Source organism: Corvus brachyrhynchos, unplaced genomic scaffold (assembly GCF_000691975.1).
Source record: "Corvus brachyrhynchos isolate BGI_N302 unplaced genomic scaffold, ASM69197v1 scaffold312, whole genome shotgun sequence".
Lineage (NCBI taxonomy): Eukaryota > Metazoa > Chordata > Aves > Passeriformes > Corvidae > Corvus > Corvus brachyrhynchos.
In genome coordinates this window covers 1575890-1595787 of record NW_008236640.1, presented here as the reverse complement: position 1 = coordinate 1595787, position 19898 = coordinate 1575890, and the positions used below count along the sequence as shown (strand labels likewise).

At 40.1% G+C, this 19898-nt stretch overlaps 1 protein-coding gene across 2 annotated transcripts in view; it reads left to right on the top strand.

Annotated features, from left to right (window-relative positions):
* Positions 1–19898, top strand: part of PELI1 (pellino E3 ubiquitin protein ligase 1) — a 43749-nt gene that overhangs the window by 1035 nt on the left and 22816 nt on the right. Inside the window, exon 2 of one of the 2 annotated variants that reach the window (XM_017726751.1) lies at positions 11007–11171. The exons of the other annotated variant lie outside the window; for it this stretch is intronic. Coding sequence (XP_017582240.1) covers positions 11117–11171 — 55 coding nt within the window. The 5' untranslated portion in view covers positions 11007–11116. The remainder of the gene's footprint in view (positions 1–11006; positions 11172–19898) is intronic. 2 annotated transcript variants of the gene reach the window in all.

Sequence of the window (19898 nt, the reverse complement as noted above, 5' to 3'; positions counted from 1 at the left end):
AAAACTGCAGCAACTTCACCTCTGCAAAATGCAGCTTCTGGAATACATGTGGGGAAAGAGCAGAAAGAGCAGTCTGGCTGTAACGCTGGTGTTTCTGGCCTTAAAGGCCACCCCTTTTTTTTTTTTTCTTTTTTTTTTTTTTTTTTTTTTTCTTTTTTTTTTTTTCTCTGGGACTCCTCTGCCTTGAAAAAACACTACTTGGCAAGGAAAATTACGAAGCCTTTCAGCTAGCTAGAAGCTGGCGCTTCTGCATCTGAAGGGCGATAGGTTTATTTCTTTTTCATTTTGAACGCGTTTGGGGGCGGGGGGAGACCCGGGGAAAAAAAAAAGGCCGTTTCCGGTTTCTGTTCAGCAGCGTTTCGAATTTTTTTTCCCACAAAGAAGCAGCCGGATGACCTGTTGATGATACGTCTTCGGTTGCTTTTTGTTCCAGAAGGCGCCTGTAGGTTAGTGGAGATGAACAGGCTGCCCAGATCTTCGTTTGCATGTGTTGTGTGGTCTGTGTGGCTTTGGAATGTTTTAGGCCGACAATTTTGGAATGAGTAATGTAGAGCCAAAGTTCAGACCTCTGCACGGGACACCTCCCCTTTTCCTCTCCACCGCTGTCCTTCCCCTCAAGAAAAAGCATGGTTTGTTGAAAATTGAGCATTGGTAGTTGGAAAATTAGACTCTCTTAGTGCTTTGCAAGATCAGTGTCCTAACTCTTTGAAGTCGTGTGAATGGCCTGGCAGGAAGCTTTAGGAATGCATTTTGGTTGTATATAGGTTGCTACCGGGTACCTTAAGCTTCAACATCTCCTATTTCAAATGAATTAAACATGTAGGAGCACCTACTGTTACGCTGGGTAAAATCGTGTAACGTGTGCCTCATGAATGTTTCCGTTCTTACCAAACACTGGAATTTGTTTCTCAACACAGCAGCTCACCGTGCTAGTGTTCATCTTGGAAATTTACATTCTGAGTAACTACTAGTATTTCAGTTAAAGTAGAACTTAACATACTACCTCTGCTACAACCATTTTGTATTTTGGTAGCAGTATTGGTTTCTATTAAAAAACCAGGCATGGCAAACAGGATCCTTTCACTTCAGCATTTTTAGCTAGTGACTGTGTTTGTAGGTACAAAGTAGAGGATCATGTGCTTGTAGCCAGTGGTATTTAAAACTCTTATTCATTTGTAAGGAGCTAATTAGAACTATTTTTTGATATAAAATGTCTTTTCAGACAGGAACTCTGGAATACAGGAAAGCAGAAAACCCAAAGCTTTTTGTAGATGCTAATCCATGCCCTGAGCTAAGAAAGGAAGAATGAGGGTGTTTCATGAGAAATCAGTCACCTTTAAGTGCATACTTGTAAGCGAAATTACACCTGGTTAGATTGTAAAAGTTTTGACTGAACATCAGGATGAAAAAGTCCGGCTCTTTTGCCTCCTAGACATTCATTCCTTAATCTCCAGATTCACAAGCGTGCTGACAAACTGTCAAAGGAAGTGACAGCAAAGCCATGGGATAGGAAGTAGGTCGAGTGCCGCTGAATGCTGCTGAGTTTCAGTGGAAAAAAAAGCAAGCATGTTTCCATCTGATCTTGTTTCTGTTTCCTTTCAATCTACTGGTTAGCAGGATGCCCCAGGAAGTGTCATACTCCTACTATAGTTCCCCAGTCCTACTGAAATTAATATTGCATCTCCAGTCAGGCCCAGTTAGCCTACTTGGATGAAAAGATTCATGGGGAAGAAGGTAAAACAGCAATTTAGTTGTGAAAAATCATGTCAGCTGGGCAAAACTTAAGTGGCTCTGTGCCTCTCAGGAGGTGGTGGGCAGCTCATGGGCTGGATTTCCCTGTCCGTGTGCTGCTGTGGGCTCTCCACTGCGTGCTTGCAGGTGGGCTGGGGCAATAAGGTAGCATCATGGCACATTCTTTGTGGCCTTAATGTTTTGTAATGGATGTGGCCATTAATAGTTACAAGTGATTGTGTTTCTTGTATAAAATGTTTGAATGTATGTATTCAAAAGCCTGCCTTTCAAGTTAAAAAAGATGGAAGCTGTTTGTCCTGCTAGAAATCATCCTAAAACTTAAAAAAAAAGCAAGCTCTACCTTGTTTCTGCCTTCTGCTAAAAGTAGTAAAAACTCTTTGACAATAACTTGATTTGCAGAAAAATGACAGCCTTGCACTATGAGTATATTCTTTTACAAGTATCCTGTATTTATATTGGTTTGAAAAGAAACTTTTTCTTCAGGTAGGCAGAGGTTCCTGGGTGCTTTGCACGAGTGAATGCACAGCTTATGGGCTGCCTAGGTGAGCTCTGTGCCATGGACTTCTTTTGCTGACACGTGATGTGATTTGGAGCACCAAATGTTCCTAGCTGCTCAAAGTGACCTTTCTGGAATAACCCTGTAGTGTGATGAGTGATTGTGAAATAGTTGACTGGAAGCTACAGGCTTTGCAGGAAAAAGCTATTGTCCTCTGCTGGCACCCTGTGCTGGAGGTAGGTGCTCATCAATACCAATCCTGCTCCAGCAATGTCTCCTGGCTGGCGTGTGAGGTGTAAGTGCTGTGAGGTGGCATTTGGGGATGTGGGCTCAAGTGTGAACAAGTCAGCAGCTTGTTTGGTTGAGACTGAATGCAGTGCCTGGGTGAAAGTGTTTGGTTAAGGACTGATGGTATCCTCTGGAGGTTGCCATGCAGGAGCACGGCTCAGTGCATGAGCAGGTAATAAAAGTTAATCTGCTGACCTTGGTTTTAATCCATGCTGCTGAATTTAATCACAGTGACTTGAATGCCACCCATGGTACTTATGTAAATGCTGAATTTTGGGCTTGAATCTCATACTCGAAAGCAGAGTGGACTAAACCTTGGAGTGAATTTCTGGCTGTGGTTTCAGGATTGGGAGTATCCTATAATTTTACTCTTCTAATTAAAGCTATATTGCAGGTTTTGGATTAGGAGCAGTCAAAACCTCTTACTCTGGTCCAGTAATCGTATTCTTGTCAGGAAGAGGATTTGTTCAATTCACACTCCCTTTCCTTGTTCACCTGTATATGTTATAGAAGACTTGGGATATGTGTCAAGGTTGGCTCAAAACACTCTTGATCTGCCTTGACGTTGGCTAGACAGCTATGCCAACCAGATGTTTTTCTGTGCCAACCCTGTTTGTAGAAGTTAATTCCATAAATGTGTTTTTAGAAGGGAGAAAAGCGTTCCTTGTGAGAAGTTTTTTTAATAGTACAGAGTTAATTGGGGCAGGGAGGTGCCAGTCTGGCTACATTAGGGTGTGTATGTATGTGTGAACAGCAAGGAGGGTATTGAAAGGCTATAGTTAAAAAGACCCAAACCAGAAATGGTCTTTAGAATATTTTTTGATATTGTTAAGGGTAGTTGATAATATGGATAGCTTCTAGATAATGGTGTTTTGTGGATTGATTGAGGTTTTGAGTGAATGGGATCTATAAGAAAAATACTGTGTGGGTACTTGCAGGTTACGGGTTTGGAGTAAGTTAGTCAGGTAGGATTCTCTGGGGGATAGTCTGTTGGAGCTAGGACTTGAAGATACAAAACAGCAAACAAACAAAACAAAAAAAAACCAACCCAAAGCAACCAAAATACAGAAAAATAATAAAACACAAATCCCTCCCTAGCCAGAATTTTGTTTTAAGTAGACCACCATCAATGGGTTTTTTCCTTCTATTGCCAGTTGATTCATCTGTCTGGATGTACTTAGCTGCTTGTATTTCAAGTTTGTAATGTTTCTGTAACTATGTAACCCTTTGGGCTTCATTACAAATGCTTACAAATATTCTTTTCTGAGCTGGGGTACCTATTTTCCTTATTGCATGGGCAAGGTAGGGAATAGAGATTGAATTTTAGGGCACTGATTTGTTTTTTGTTGAAAAGACTGTTAAGATTTGACACCAATGGAGCTCAAGGCCTGCAAGAATTTGTGAAGGCATAGTGAGAACAAACTTGGTGATGTGGTTTGTACATCTCACACTGTCCTGCTTGTCTCTTCAGTGTTTCTGCTTAATTGTCTGAACCGTGCAGTGAGCAACAGGAAAGTCACAGCTGTTGAGTTAGCTTGTCCCTGCCAGCTTATCCCCACGGACGATAACCCCTTGATCTGGGCTGAAAACACTAATGGCTTCATTGTTTTTTGGGTCAGGGCAGTCAAACTGGCATCTCTGGGTTAGATCTAGCTCAAAACATTTCAACCAGCCAGTCATCTTTGCCCAGGAACTGATCTGTCTGGAACAGCTTGCGAGGCACCCAGGTGGAACTGTGAACTTTTGGAAAGGGAGCTCGTGTGCCTGTGTAGCCTGCACATATGGCTTCCTTACACTGTAAGGAAAGGTTTAACCAGTCACAAAGTTAGGCTTAGGGTTCCATATGTTCGTAGTTCCTCTCCTTGAGTCAAGACCATGCCTTTCCAACAGGTCTGCCCCAAAGTGCCCACTTTCTCTGCTCCCAGATCCTTCTGCTTTTAATAGTCTAGCAGTATTAAACAGTAAAGACTAGATTTTTAAAATCATACAAGCTCAAGTACTGCATCTGTATTTTCTTTGTCCTAAGACAAATTATTCGCGTTAAATGATAAAAGTGGTCCCTGAAGAATTTCCGCTAAGAAATCTCAAGGCTCCTCTTCTCTTTAAGTGTTAATATATGTACTGAGATTTTTGTCTTGTGCTACCTTGATATCCTTTCCACTTATGTGAAGCAGTTGTAGTTCCATACAATATTTTTACAAGAATAATTATCGCCTTAATTGTGGTTTAACACAAGTTTCAAAAGGGAAAATAAGCAGTGATCCTTATGTCAGATCATGGAGCTGAACTCTTTATTTGGTATGAGGCTAGGGGTAAAAATGCAAAATACATGGAGTTTTACTGTAAGTAATTTACTTACTTCTAAAGAACTTGTTGCTCATTTTCCTTCTTTAATGCCCCTCCTGGGATAAACTGCTATATTCTAAAAATGTCAGTTGTGTCATTTTCCACTAATTATTTTTCTTTGTTCAGCTTTGTTTACTTTTTTCCTGACCCACTTCAAATACTCTGAGGAGTGCTCAATGTGGAAGAAAGTAAATGCAGGCAGATATTAGAGTTGCTGTGTTTAGATCGCTGCTGTATTTTAAGGTTAGCAGAAGATAACTTCGAACTTCTGTGCTGCAGTGCAAGAGAGTAAAGTGGCCGCAACCCTTATTAATATTGGAGGTAGGGTATGTGCTCCCTCTTGGATTTGGATCTGACTCCTTTTTGCTGGGCAACTGCAGTCTTTTGAATTTAGGAAAGAAAATGGAACGTGCTAACAAATCTTCTGATAGAAACTGGGAGAGTTCCTCCTGTGTAGGAAACCAGAGTGCTTGACTTAATATTTGAGAAGCCAGAGTTATGGACTGTTCAGTCAATACTGCTGTTTTCATCTTCATGATCAAGCTTTCATGGTAATTAGGTTTCAGATTTAGGATGCTGCTTTCAGAAGTCCACAAAAAACTGTATCATGCCCACAAGTGGCACGAGCACATTGTCTGTGCAGTTGAGTAGTTACAGTGCAGAAGATAAGAGTCAAACTATAAAACAAGTCGTTGTGGTAACACCTAATTTCAACACCCGCTAATTGTGGGGGTATTTATTTAATGTACTTTGAATAAAGAGCTGGGAGAGAACCAGCTCAAATGGCCTGAAACTTAGAGACAGTCGGTTAAAAACTACTTTTTAACAGGACAAAGGTCTAACAGTTTTTCAGTTTTTCAGTTTGGTAATGCAGAGAACCAGAAGGCCCAAGAGCAGACACTTAATGTTTCATTTGTTCTTTTTTTCTCATGTGATAATGTTGAGGCAAATTTGTGATGGTAGTGCTGACATTTCAGATAAAGACTGCTTCCTGCTCCAGTCTGCTGTGCTTGTGCCTCTTAGAGTTACAAGACTGTGTTTTAATATACATACATACATACATATAGATAGATAGATATACATATCATATATATTTATAACTGCACTTTGTACTCTGGGAGTAGCAGACCAAGCTTTAGACAAATTACATTGTAATGCATATTAGTCTGAAGACAGTTGATCACCCCTTTGTGCTTAGATGGCTTTCATGGCCAAGTCATCATCTCTTGATTCCTGTGGTAGGTGGATCCATCATACTGGATCTTTGGTTTGTTTGTTTTTTTTAAATAATAAGGTAATTACTATGCTGCTGGTAGCCCACATCAGTTGTTTTAGTATTTATTAGGTACTGCATTTGGTGGATGTGAACTATCATTCCAGTTGAGCTTTCCCTTTTGGTGCAGGTGAACTGTTGCCTGCGGGGTGAGGTTTCTGTAAACTGCTCAAGGTTATTCCTAAGGGCTGGAGTGCACCATGATGAGGGTAACAGCTTGGTGGGGTTTTTTCTCTTGTCTTTTTTAAAAGAAGTGATGTATTACTGTACTGAGGCTATCAGCCACCTGCTGAAATTGAGGAACTCAACTTGATCATGCAGGCAAGTAAATGCACAAATAGCTTTTATTTTTATCCTTTTTTTTTTCTTGCACGTGTGCATATTTATACAGTCAGTACTGTGGCTAGTATTTTAGCTTTGTCAGAGGGTTTCTGAAGAGCAGATGTGAACATAGGGTAGGTTCTTATACCTCTCACTGCTGGCTGAGAAAGGTCAGCGTGCTCTAGTAGAAAGTGTGGGCTTGTAAGCCATTTGTGACTTAGATACAGCAACTACTTTTGAATTTCTATGCCGATATATATAGGCTATTTAATTTTTTCCTCACTGAAATAAGCTTTCATATATCCCTCTTCTGAGATATACATAGGCAGCAAGAGGAACCTCTGCCTCAAGAGGGGAAGTGTTACAAGAATTTTTGCTGCCTTTCCCTTACTCTCCAACTTTGGGGAGGGACTTGTTCAAGTTGCCAGTTTCTAAACAGGAGCAGAGAGAGGAGCCTGATCCAAAAGGTGAGGGAAGAGTTAACGCTTACTTTAAAGCCAAGAGAGACCAGTCATAGGGAGAAGTGAACATTATCATCTTAATCACGTGTCTGGTGTCTTTCAGTCTCTTGGAGTCCACAATAGCAAGTAGTGTAGACATTCTGCTATTATTTTACAGCTATTAGTGAGGAGGAGTAACAGTCAGATTTATCTGGCTGCTTTATATATTTCAATACCTCAATCACCAAGAAATAACAGCTTTAAAGATTCAGACAGTGCTTGGCTGACATGTAGAGTGAGATGGCATGAGAAGTTTCTTGCCTCACTTTGGGCTGGTGTCAAGTGTAGCATTGCCTATTTCCTCTTCTCTTGCTGCTCCAGTTTCCCAAGGCGGGGTTGCGACTGAAACTAACAAAGCTGGAATTGTGCTCCACTCTCCTGTTCAACTAGAAAGGAGTGCAGGATATAGGAGGTGGCAGGGAGAGGAACCTTTGTGCTGGGATGGTGGATGATGTCTCCAAAGTCCCAGATGGATGTTAGGCTTGTCTCTTGGGTTTTGTCCTTATTTTAAAAAAGGTAAGGAACTCACAGGTTGTTGATGCTTAATTTGTTAATGTTTGGAGGCTGCTACGGAAATGCAAATAACTATTCAGTTACTAATCTAACCTTGCCCTGCTTTGAGGCATGTAAACTGATGAAGTACCAACAAATGTGAAGGTGAGTGAAAAAAATGATAGTGCAGCGTGAGTTGCCTGAGTTCAGGCTTCTCATTTTTCTTCTGCTTTCACTGTGTCAGATGTTTAGAAGTGTCAACATGACTGAGAACTAGGTAGAGCGCTTACATGAGGCACAAGTCTGATGCTGAGCAGGAAAGCAGTGTTTTGGAATGTGGGGAGGTCTAACATCTGTTTGTAACCTTTTGTTACAAGTGGAAGGGATTATAGAATGACAAATGGTGATTCTCTGCCAATGGGCATGTGTTCCATTCAGCATTGCACAAAGCACACCAATTAGATTTAGTACAAATGTTCCCTCAGAAAGATCACCTTGATTTAATTTTTTTTCAGATGCATAAAGTAGAAATGAACTGAGGCTCTCTGTTTGTTCTTTAAAGACTAAGTACTATATTTCTAGCTCTTGGCAGACATTGTCCACAAGTACTTCATGTTCCATTGGGCTTATGCCAAATTTAATGTACCGTGTGTACTGAAAGCATCAAAACCAGGCTTACTTTAATTTTAGATTTTACAGCTACTATTACTGATTTTTCTTAGAGCTGTTCCATCCAATATGCTATCATGTTAATTTTTTTCCCTGCAGGAGTTTGGGGAAGGATCATGACAGTCTTTATTTCTGTGGCTGGGGACTGTTTATGTGACTGAGAGCTGTAGATCAGACATCTCTGCAGTGGCCAAACTCTCCATTTGTAGAAGCTAAATCAGCACACTGCATTATTTGTGAACTCTTTGCTTTAATACTGACTGGTATGTTGTGACTGAGGGCAGTGTTAACAGAGTCTGTCAACCGTCTTTCAAGAAACTTGATTTTTATAAAATCCCGAGACAGGAAGCTGAACATAGCAAAAATTGTGAACTTTGATTTTTCAGCACTTCCATACTGTATGAATAGAAAGAAGCCTGACAGAAAGACCTTGGATTCCAAAGAGACAAAAAAGGGAAGAGGTAGGGGAGAGAAGCAGAGCACAAGTAGGAGTTATGGTAGGTAGACAAAGAGAGGAAGGAAATAACTGAGGGAAAGAATAGGATATAGTGCAAAACTGCCAACCAACGTGGGCTGGAGCATTTGTAATGCTGCAGTCCTCAGGTCTGCTGATCCCTGCCTGACAGCTGTGTCTGCTGGCCTCAGATTTTGGCTGTTCATCTTTTATTTTCAACCCTCAAGGCCAAGTAGCTGTGCATAAGCATGGCTTCTGGCCAGGTGGCTCATAACACTCAGAGTGGAACAGGATTCCCTTCCATTGTGTTGATGCGGAGCAGCATGGCATTCGGTGGGGCCTGGGTTTTCCCTTTCACTCCTTCTGCTGAGGCTGCTTTTATTAAATGACAGTCTGTTTTGGTTTCTGCTTTGCAACTTCAACAACTCTAGCAGAGGGTAAAGTTGCTCAGTGCTTCAAAGACCTAAGTAGATAGTCTGTCTCTTGATAGAGACATAAAATCCCAATGACTTCTACATTCCCTGTTAATAGTAATCATTGTAGTTAAAGTGTGGGGGAATTCCTAATTAGTCTGTATTGTAAGCTTACCCCCGGCAGCTGGTGGTTTTTCTTAGGCCTCCTCTTTTGCTGAAGTACTAAGCATGGTTTTAAGTCGGGTGTCTAGTTCTCAGCCATGGTTTATACTTCAGACTTTACTCCATCTCTAAGATCCTGATTAATCTTTGGAAATGTTACTTAAGCTTTGACAACCTTCAGATATTACCTCACGATCTTCAGAGACTGTATTTTGTGACCTACACCTGTCTTCTTATTGCACTCCATGTACTGGGAGTCTCTTTTGGGGCCTGCTCAGTTTCTGCAGGTTATCTTTGCCAGGCAGGGTCAGAAGATGCTTTCCCAGCATGCAACCAAGTCATCAATTCAGAAGAATTATTGGTGGAAGAGTTTTTCAACTGGGCAATAACCTGTATTAATGTTGGTGTACCCCAGGTTTTATTGTAGCAACTGATTATGGTAACTTGCATTAATGTGAACAGACAAAATACTGCCCTGTGAAGAAATGTACAGGAAATGACTAAGCCTTGATGAAGACAGAACTATGGGTTGTTCCAAGAGTGTTTTTGTAACTGAGACAGGATTTTAATTTTTTCATTTATTGCTGTTACTGTGCTTGTTTTCAAGCTTAATTTTAAAACATCCTTCATATAAGCTTAGTTTTAACTCAGTATGCATGCTAATAAGATTACTGTTGTACTGAGCAGTCTTTTACTGATGAATATAGCTTCTGTTACCTAAAAAAACAAAATAAGTTGAATAGAAGAGCAAGTATACAGAAAACAAAATTAGCTCTAGTTGAAAATGAGAGTAGTTAAGTTTCCTTGTTTTTCAAGATTCAACACAGCTTTTAAGTACTGCTCAGAAATAAATTCTTACTTCCTGTTATCTCACTATTAATTGGTCCATGCATTTAAAAATTCATAGTTTTACTGTTTTCCTGGAAATGAACACAAAGTCATATGGAAGGTGGTCCCAACTCTTTATTCCTGTCATCTGTTCAGGTGCACTCTGCACTGAGTAAATCCCAGTTGAGAAACAGTTTGGAGCATGGATCTGTGGAAATCATGGTTGTGGAGAACTTTGTGCCATGTAACTGCTGTGCCACAGGCAGGCCTGCTGCTTTTGCAGGCAGCAGTGGTTTATGCCACCTTAAAATCGTTTAACTGCAGAATGTGTTCCTACTATACATTAACAACTAAATCCAGGCAATCCTGCAGTGATACAAATAGGTGATAAATAATAGCTCTGTGATGCAGGGCTTCTGTCTTTGCATGCAAAGCTCATGCCTCTCTGCTAGTGGCCAGGTTTGTCAATGAAGAGAAGAATTTGGAAGGGAACTCTGGAGTTCATCTGGTCCAGGTGTCCTTACTCTAAGTAGTTTAAAGTTAAAGCCAGCCTTTTCAGCTCTCTTATTTTGCAGGGTTTTGGATAACACAGCCAGGGTGTCTGCTGACAGCGCTTGTCTAATGCTTACCTGCAACTGGCAGTCTTCTGTAAATGTAAAACTATGGCTTATCCAGTATAATGCCAGAACATATTCTTAAATTTCAGTAAATCCTGAGCACACCAACTGGCAACTGAATTCCCTGAATAATTTGGAAGAACTGAGCATTTGAGTTGCTTTGCACTAGAAGTATTGACTGGAGAGAATGGTATATGCTATGGTCAAAGACACGTTTGTTCCAGTAGACACTGAGCTAACCTCTACAAAACCACTCTTTACAGTGGCTGTGAGTGAGAAGTAGATCTCCTACCTGTGCCTCTGCCAGCTGACAGTTCTCAATTGCTGATGCTCCCTGTTGGTGCTGATGTGGATGGGGCTTAACCATATGGTCTCGCTCTGGCTTTCTCTCGCAGTGTTGAAAATCGTTGTCCTTCCTGCACTAGCAGCTAACTGATCTCAGCTCATTGTTGACAGCCACCATCATCAACAGGTCCCTTTCCCTCTGCGTGTGAGCCTTTTGATTATGTATCGTAAATCCAAGTGGAAGTGCGGTTACAATCTCGAGGTGCTTGGACACGGTGAGTTTGCATCTACACAGTTGTTCTACAAGAACAAACTTTTTTACTTGCAAATGAACTTTTCAGATTTTTCGTCTAGAGGATTCAGTAACTACTTCTACGGTTCCTTTCAAATAAAGCTTTTATTTACCTCTGGAAGATTTTGATTGAGATTAGCTGCTAAAAGTACAAGTGTAGAACAATACAAACTATTTCTATTGTCTTGCTGTAACTATCTGTGAAGGTATTTGTTCTCTAATCACTATCTTTTTAAAGAATACATGGGAGATAATGCTTTAAGTAGTTCATTGGACAGTATCTCACTACAGCAACCACTCACAGCTTTTATAAAAATGCAGAGTATTATATTAGCAAGATGCCTTCTAAACCGTACCAAATTTACTTTCTCGTGCCCCAATGTTTGATTTCTAGCTAAGGTTATTTCTAGAGGCTCTGATACAGTATTTACTACCTGCTGAGAGTGATGCCTTCTCCATTTCATTTCCCTGGCCTGTGCACACACATAGCTCCCCCTCCCCAGATCTGAGCTATGCAGTCCTTGGCCTGTCTTTACTCCAGACCTGCTGACCAGAGTTTTTCCATGAGCTGAGTTTTCTCACTAACTCAGGAGAAACAAATTAATTGTGGGAGTTTCCTAAGAGGTTCAGGGAGCTGTGCCTTAAGTTTTGTTATTAGACTGACTATATATCCTTCTGATGTGGTAGGCTTAAAATTCTTGCATTGCTTTCAGTAGCTTTGCCTGTGAATATATCTGTGGCTTGTTCTTTTTCCTTAGCTGTCTGGTTTGAGGACAACAGCTGCTGCCTCCTCTCAGTATTGCTTGAGCCAACTCACAATATACTGTTGTGAGAACATCAACTTTACCTTGCTTAGACCAGTTTTCAAGTGGAGTTAATGTACTAGTGAAATTGAGAGTACAACCTCAAGTACAAAGGGTGTGATTAATAGAGGACTTTTGGCATGTAACTTTGAAAGTGTTTATGGTTTTATTTTACATCTCAGGGGATTGGAGCAAATAGGCATGAGATGCTAATCATAATAATGTTTTTCATGATCAAAGCTATCAGCGCTTCAATGGCTGCTATTTCTGTTTCAACTGCCAAAGTCCCAAAACTAGCTATGAGCAGTCAGTATTGGTGGTTAACAGCCTGAAACATTTTAGGTATGGGAAATACCACTTCATTATTTCACATGAGTTTGCTGAGTTGAATTCATGCTGCATATTTATTTTAGTTTCTGATCAGCCCTGTATTCCACTGTGCCTCTCAATTTTCTGTCAAGTTTCTTTCATGAGTGAATTCTTAGTCCAAAATTCCTTAACTCTGCAAGTGTGTTTCAAAGGGAAGCTCAACAGATAATGCAGTATGGTGTAGAGCTTTTAAAATAATGTAGGCGTTAGAACATAAACTTGAGAGTCTTGTTGGAAAATGCATTAGGAAGAAGATTCTATCTCATGAAACATGGTGGGTCAGAGAGGACTTGCTGTGTTCAAGTACTAGTATATAGGCCAAAAACACTTGGAAAAATTCTAAAGGAGTTGTGAAACAAAGTTGAAGCTGGTGGCTTGAGAAGCTGGAGGGTAGCTGGCATTTAAGTGTTTCATCCCTTCAGAGAAACAGTAGACAACTAAATACTGTAACTGACAGTGAACATTGTCTCTGACAGCATTGTAATTATTTTGAAGGTCTGGGGCTTATCCAGAATCAGAGAGGTGAATTAAATTACATGTCCCGCCAAGATTTGCTCTAGTACAGTCTTGCGCTGGTAGGCTGATAGTGATCTTGCTTATGCTGCTGAATTCAGTTGCCTTCAGTGCAGCTGAATCCTTACTTACACCTGCATAGTTGGGCTCAAGAATCAGGTTTGGTGAAGTGACCTCGTAGATGAAGAAAAACAGAACATGGGCTTCAATTTTTTTTTGGCACAGTATGCTTAGAAACAAAGTCCTGCTTCTCAGTACAACTGATCATCTGCTAATCAGATGAGCTCCAAATCTCAGTTTTATTTTTGTGATACATTGGGAAGGTTTAATATAGTAATAGAAAGAGAGAACGAAGTCTGCTGCTTCGTTACTGTGCCAGGAAATAATCCTTCCTCCCTGACCAGTACCTTAGCTGTTCCAGCCATGGCATGATGTAGTTTTATTTTTTTAACAATGGCTTTATTTAGATTATCCGTTTAACTAATGGTTTTGGCATGCTTTAAAAAGACCCTTAAGGAAGAGGATCTTGTTGCAGAATTCCAATCTGGGCTAAACTTACAGACTGCAAGTATTTTTACTTTTTAAAATTTAATTAGATATTCTTCATTTGTGCCACACTAAAAACCATCTTTGGAGCATGTTCAGTTTGCAGGCAGTTACCTGAAAGGCTGAAGTTCTGTCAAAGGATTCAGTCTTCTGTACACTGGAGCTGGTTTAGATTACTCTGTGCATTTGTGGTGAAAAAGAGATTTCATGTTGCTTTTGATTAAGAAGAAAGCTTTTCTTATGATCTTTGATTTCAGTTGGCTGCCACTTCACTGGGAGTTTTGATTGTAATATTTCCATGCCCCTTTATGTTAGGCCTTCTGTTATCTTTGCTTAACTTTTGTATTCTGGACCTTTTTTTTGCCAGTAAAGATAAGCCTTGCTGCTTCAGTATATACAGTCACAGTGGTATTGTTTTGGGGGTGAGAATTGCAGCCTTTCTTTTTCTTACACAATTTTTGTTTTAGGTAGACTTCTCTATTAAAAGTTAAGGAATAAGCACCATGCTATGTCTTCATAAATGAAGACATTTATTTAAATGTATTAATAAAATAATTAGTAAGTAACGTGTGAGGATGTTGGGATGGAAATCACATTTATTATGATTATTAACCTTCTCATATTGCTGAATGGGGGAGGATGACTGGAAAAGACAGGACTAGCTATGAAAAGAAATCCAGTAATTCCTAAACTCTCACCCCCTCATGTTAGGCTCAGACCTGTTTTTAAAAAGAAGGACCTACAACAAGTAAAACATGTAGTTAGTCCTGCAGCTGGACTTTTGTAGTGCAGTAAATATGGAGATGCTTAGTTGTAAGTTTCAATACCAGAAGCAGTAAAATACAGCTCTCTGTCACAAAACTGGGATTGTGCAGTTGTTCCCAAAAGTGGTGTTTTGCCCCACAGGCACCGAGCTCTAACTCATGGTTCTCGTTGAGCAAGTTTCAGGACTGAAGCTTTGTGTCAACAGCTACACGTCTGCATTTTGGCTATAATATTTACCTCAGTCTTTTAAGTAATTGAAAAAAGTGTATCTAATTTCTGATATGAGAGAGCTACTGTAACTGTTAGATTTTAGATATACAGCTATTTAACTTTCATTATATCTAAAGTTACCGGTTCTTCCCCCCCATGGTATTAAACTATACTTTCAAAATAAAGAGCTTAGGCCACACATTGGTTTTAAAGTGAAAACTTTTATAGAAAATAGGGGGTTTTGTGCTTACCTGTTTTTCTTGTTGTTGGGTTTTTAAAAATTTTTCTGCAATTTAAATGAAGTGCCTCCCTTCTAACAAGGAAAAAAGCCTCAGCTTGGAAGTGGTTACTAAAAGATAAATTTCACCTCAGAAACTAATAAAATTATTGGGACTGATATACTCCTCATGTTGGTTTTGTAACACTGTATAGCGTTGATAACATTTCAGAGTAGGTGACCTTGCATCTTTTTGTCCTAGCAGTCATGTTTGCACGCAAGGAATACCTATTATAAAAGGAGGAGGCCAAGCTTCTGACAGTGCTGTATTTATTGGTACGGTTCAAAGTTTCTTCTGGGGACATGTAATCCACACACTTCCATCAGTGAAATGCTAAAAGTACAGAATGACTTCAGTGTTTTAAAAAGTTTAGGTACAACAGTGGCTGCTAAGCCAGAGAAAGTGTTTCCTTTATGTTTAGAGAATATCTATTCTGCAGCTGGGGTTGATGTTGCTGGAGTGACACTGAGCATGCTTGACAATTTGTTCTGCCACTAAGTTGCATTGAGGCAACACACAGTGAATGCTAAAGGCAGTGCCGATGATCAGCCTTGACAGACTTGTAGCTTTCATCAAAACTCGCCTGACACTTCATAAAGTCATACTGGGTGTCTAGTGTCATATTGGCTCCAATGACTTTGCCATATTGAAGTTCTTTAGTTCTTTTAGTAATGTCTGTTGAATAGTTAATTACATAAATGGTATTCCGTAAATGTTTGAGGGTTTTTTGGTTGTTTTGTTTTACTTTGAGTTTGCATTGGTCCAGAAGCTTGAATGAGTCAGACATCTCTGCTGAATCTGGGCAGTGACTTCTTAACGTGTGTCAAGGTTGCCCATGACAGTTTGTACCCTTGGAGCCTTCTGCTCTGCAAAGGGATGGCCTGACTGGAGACATCCTTAAACATAAGAGTAACTGATGACAAGCAGCAAACTGAATGTGCGTGGATGCTAAAAAGCTAGGAGCAGAGGAATTTTCCAGCTGCTGAAGCATTCTGCGAAGTTTTCCTGTCTCATACAGCTGGCTGAGAAACAGTGAAGACGGTTTTGTAAACTAATTTTCTATCTCTGCACCTGGGGTTTGTTTTCCAGCCTTGTTGTGGTATATTGGAAAAAATATTTTGAATGGGTGTTAGAGAACCTCAGCCAATCCTTCTAAGGGGTGGTTGGTCAAAGGACCAATGACCTCCTACCACTCTTGTGGACCACGTTATATAAACCAGTTTATAATTAATTAAATAGAGTTATTCTCCTGACTTGAATCGTGTCGTTCTTCTCGCCGTTCTCGGTACAACAGCGACATATGTGAGCAGGGCTTCTACAAACCTTTATGAATAGGTGTGAGTGAGGCACCGCTGAGCTCAGCCTGAGTAACTTAGCAATATGAAGCAATGTTCATAAACAATGTCAGTCCAGAGAGGGCCAATCTAGCCCTAAAAACTTGCAAAGATCACTCCTGAAGAGCCAGATTTCTTGGAATGAATCGGTCTGCACTGAATGGGTGAATGAAAAGGGGCAACTGAAATGGCTCCTCCTGACCAGATTGTTACTGTTAACTTTGCTGTAGTAGAAAAGCAGGGCCCCTAAGGTTTCTGTGGTAGGCACAGATGCACTTGAAGATACCCACACAGGCTATGTTTGGCTATCTGGAGGGCACATCATGGGTTAAAGTGGAGGCTTCTCTTAATCTCTTTCCCAAGGTTCAGAAAGGAAGAAATCTGTACCACATTAACCAGTCAATGTGGTTAATAAATAAGTGATGCTGTAAATCATGTGAAATTTATTTCCAAACTCTCTAAAGTACTACTGTGTTCTGAATCGTCTGGTACTGTTCAAAAATCACTTTGTTGTGGTGCTGTCACAACTGCCCTTTTTTTGTGGCTGTATGCTCTTTTCAATGTATTTGCCCAACAGTGTTTCCCATTTCCTGAATGGAAAAATTCTTTTTTGAGAGAAAACAAGTAATTCTTTGCACAAAGCCTGCCTCTCAACGCATACAGGTACAAAGTGCAAAGTAGAGGTCAGTGCTAGAAGTGAGTTTGCAAGTGTGAAGATACTCCTGTGTGTCAGAAAAATGCCCAAATGAGAAAGAAATGTAGATTTTATTTCATGCTTGTGTTAGTTCAAATCTAGCTCCATCTTTAACTGTTCAACTCTTTTTTTTGCTTTGGAAGCTTCTCCAGGTAGCTTTGAAATATGAGCTGGTAAGTACAGAGAGCCAGAGTCCTGGCCAAGATGGAGCTTTGGGCATGGCTTTTTGTTTGTTTTGGGTTTTTTTTCAGAAGAAATTGTTGAGCTGTTTTGCTTGAACATTTTATGTCAAGTAAGTAAACTAGTATTAGTTGATGAGAAATACTCTGAACTCGTGTTCTCAAACCTCAATTTTAAGAGTCTTAGTTTCTAGGCCAAATTTTGAAGGTTTATATTCACACAGAATTCTGCTGTGGAATTCTTGTTGCTCAAGAAAGAACTTTTTTGTCTTCGGGAACACTTTCTTTGCTGGTAGAATTACAAAGAGTCAAAGTGCTGCCTTGCTAATGTAATTGCATTAGAGTTTGTAATGTGATGTAGCATCATTGAAAATGCTGGGGCAGTCCATGAAACTACAACTGAACATTTTAACACTGCCTCACAATGGGTGCATCACTTTGGCAGTTGCTGGAAAAATGTTCTGCCACAGTGCCTGTCACTATCCCTGTACTCCACCAATCTAAAGTTACTTTTGTCTTCATCTGCTGAATTTTGTCTGACATATGCTGAGTAGACAAGAAGCAATACAGATTTCAAATGCATGGCTTTTTTGAAAACAAACAGGCCACTCAGTCTCAAAATGCCTTTGCTTATCTTCGATGACCCGTGCTCTAGGGAATATTTCTTCTTGCGGTTGTAACTGAAGGCTGTGCTAATCTAAAGCTGCCATATTGAGCTAGATACTTTCCCTTATTTGAAGGTAATATTTTTCTGTGGACATAGAAAATTGAAAATTTGAAACTAGTGATAACCTTGAAAACCTGCAACTGTAAGTCAAATGTCAAACATAATGATTTCCTTTGGTCTTAATTAAAACTCGACCATATGGTCAGACCAAAGTCCCGTGGGTCCCTATAGAAATAGTACAGCTCCATCTCCATGGCTGAGATATTCTGTCCTGGGCTTTTTTTGGTGGGAATATATTTGGCACAATAATACCAAACATTGCATGTGATAAGCGCCAAGAGTACCTACCAGTTCTCCCTTGTACCTCTAAAGAAGTAACTGTGCTTCTGTCTCAGCCAAGGAGCAGAATTTAGGGATGGCATCTCTAGCACTGAATTGTTACTATTTGGGAATGACCTTTTTGTTGTTAGGTGTTAGTGCCTGCGCAGAGGTAAAGTGCAACTGCCTGTTTATTTTTATAAGCAGTAAACCTCTTACCCAAATTGGATTAGAAGTGTAGGAAGTAACGTATTGTACCTGTCTAGATATGCCAAATCATGCATTTCCCATGGGATTAGAAAGGAAAGAAAAAGATCTGATTGACTGGCATGGGATTCTTTTCCTCTGAGCAATAACAAACTGTGAACAGGCAGGTGGTCTAACATGAGAAGGTTTTGGAACTGTCCTGTTTGAATTGCTGGCTGTCGGAGGTGGCGCACATGGGAACTAAAGTGTGCAAAAAGTTAGTTTTGTGTTTATGGATAAATACAACTTGTATTAGCATAAAAGTTGGTTCACCTTAGTTTTTAAGGGGCAGCTTTTAATGTATCTGGACATACTTCTGTATACCACTATTAGAAGCCTATTGCATGTGATAAGTAATCAATTCTTGTTCTCTTGAGTTACTGCCTAAAGTAACATTTGTTCTGTACCTGAGCTCATAAAACAGCATTTAAAGTATTCCTAAAAAGATGTCCTTGACTGTCAGAAGTACAGGGAACGGAGGTGCTGAACCCCGTGTGTCTGTGCGGAGCTGTAACATCACCTAGCAGGCCGCTGTGAAAACCTGACCCTTGGCTTGCAGAGAGGAGGCAGCTCTCTGACAGCTCTCCAGAGGAATGTAGGTCATATGCTTTTATGTGCAAATGCTGGAGGTGATACGTTTAGAAAGGACCAAGTTTTCTACCTTGTGTGAAGACTGTCTAAAAGTTTGAAGTGAGGCGGAAGAATGTAGTAAGATGGTTATGTTTAATAGCAGTGATTTGCAAAATATTCAGGTATGAACTATGGACTTGGGACACTGACATGCAGAGGTGAGGGGAGCTGTTTTGATGTTATCCAGCACTTTTTTTACCAGAATTGTGGAGGGACTACAGTCAAAATAGTGAGTGTCAAGAGTTTAGTAAGTGTGGTTAGGAACTGAGAATAAAGCAGAAGGCTGTTGGATAAACTTGGCTTTTTGCTTCACGTGCTCTTTAAAGGTAAATATATTTGCCTTCTTGTAAGAGATCCATTTGTGTGTGAGTTGATTAGAAACTGTACTGAATAGTTTTCAAACTTTGTCCCTCTTAAGATATTTTTTCCCTAGAATGTGAGTGTGGGGACACAGCCAGTTATAGCTGAATTTCCATAGCTGAATACTTTTCCTTTTTTTGCTAATCTGAATGAATAATCTAACATGAAATGTTTTTCATCACTGAGACAAAGGTATTTTTCAGAACTGACAGTGTTACTACTTCTAGCAACTGTCTTAGCATTCTCTGTACAAGTCCATGGCCAAATGATCTGGCTTTGTGGGAATGAAAAATTTCGGGTAGTGCGAAACACTAGGTTCAGCTAGTTCTGCTATAACCTTAAAGGCTTTGCAAGTACAAAAATCGTGTCTTGGAAATGAATTCAAATTGGGCCTCCCTTTCTTTATTTAGGGGAAACCATAATACCTGAAGCTCAGTGAATCTGGGTTCTGATGCTGCAAGATTGCTGAACAACAGCTAAAAAATTCTTTAAGGAAGTGCTTGTGCATAGCCAAGATTAATTGAACCAGAAATGATCCTAGAGAACTTAAAAAAAAAATCTTTTACAATAGCTTTTTCCAGGTATCTGGAAAATTAGAAGTTTACTGTCTTGGAAAGAAGCCTGGTGTGACTACATCTGTATGGCTCTGACTTGGCAGGTGACTTGCATCAGTTTGACCATTTTGGAAACAAATGTGCTTTCTTCAGAATGAGGAATGCTTTGCCTATCGTTCTTTCAGTCTTGAATTTTTATGAATTCAGCACATCTGGTGCTTCAGGTGGTACTTGAAGCCAGGTG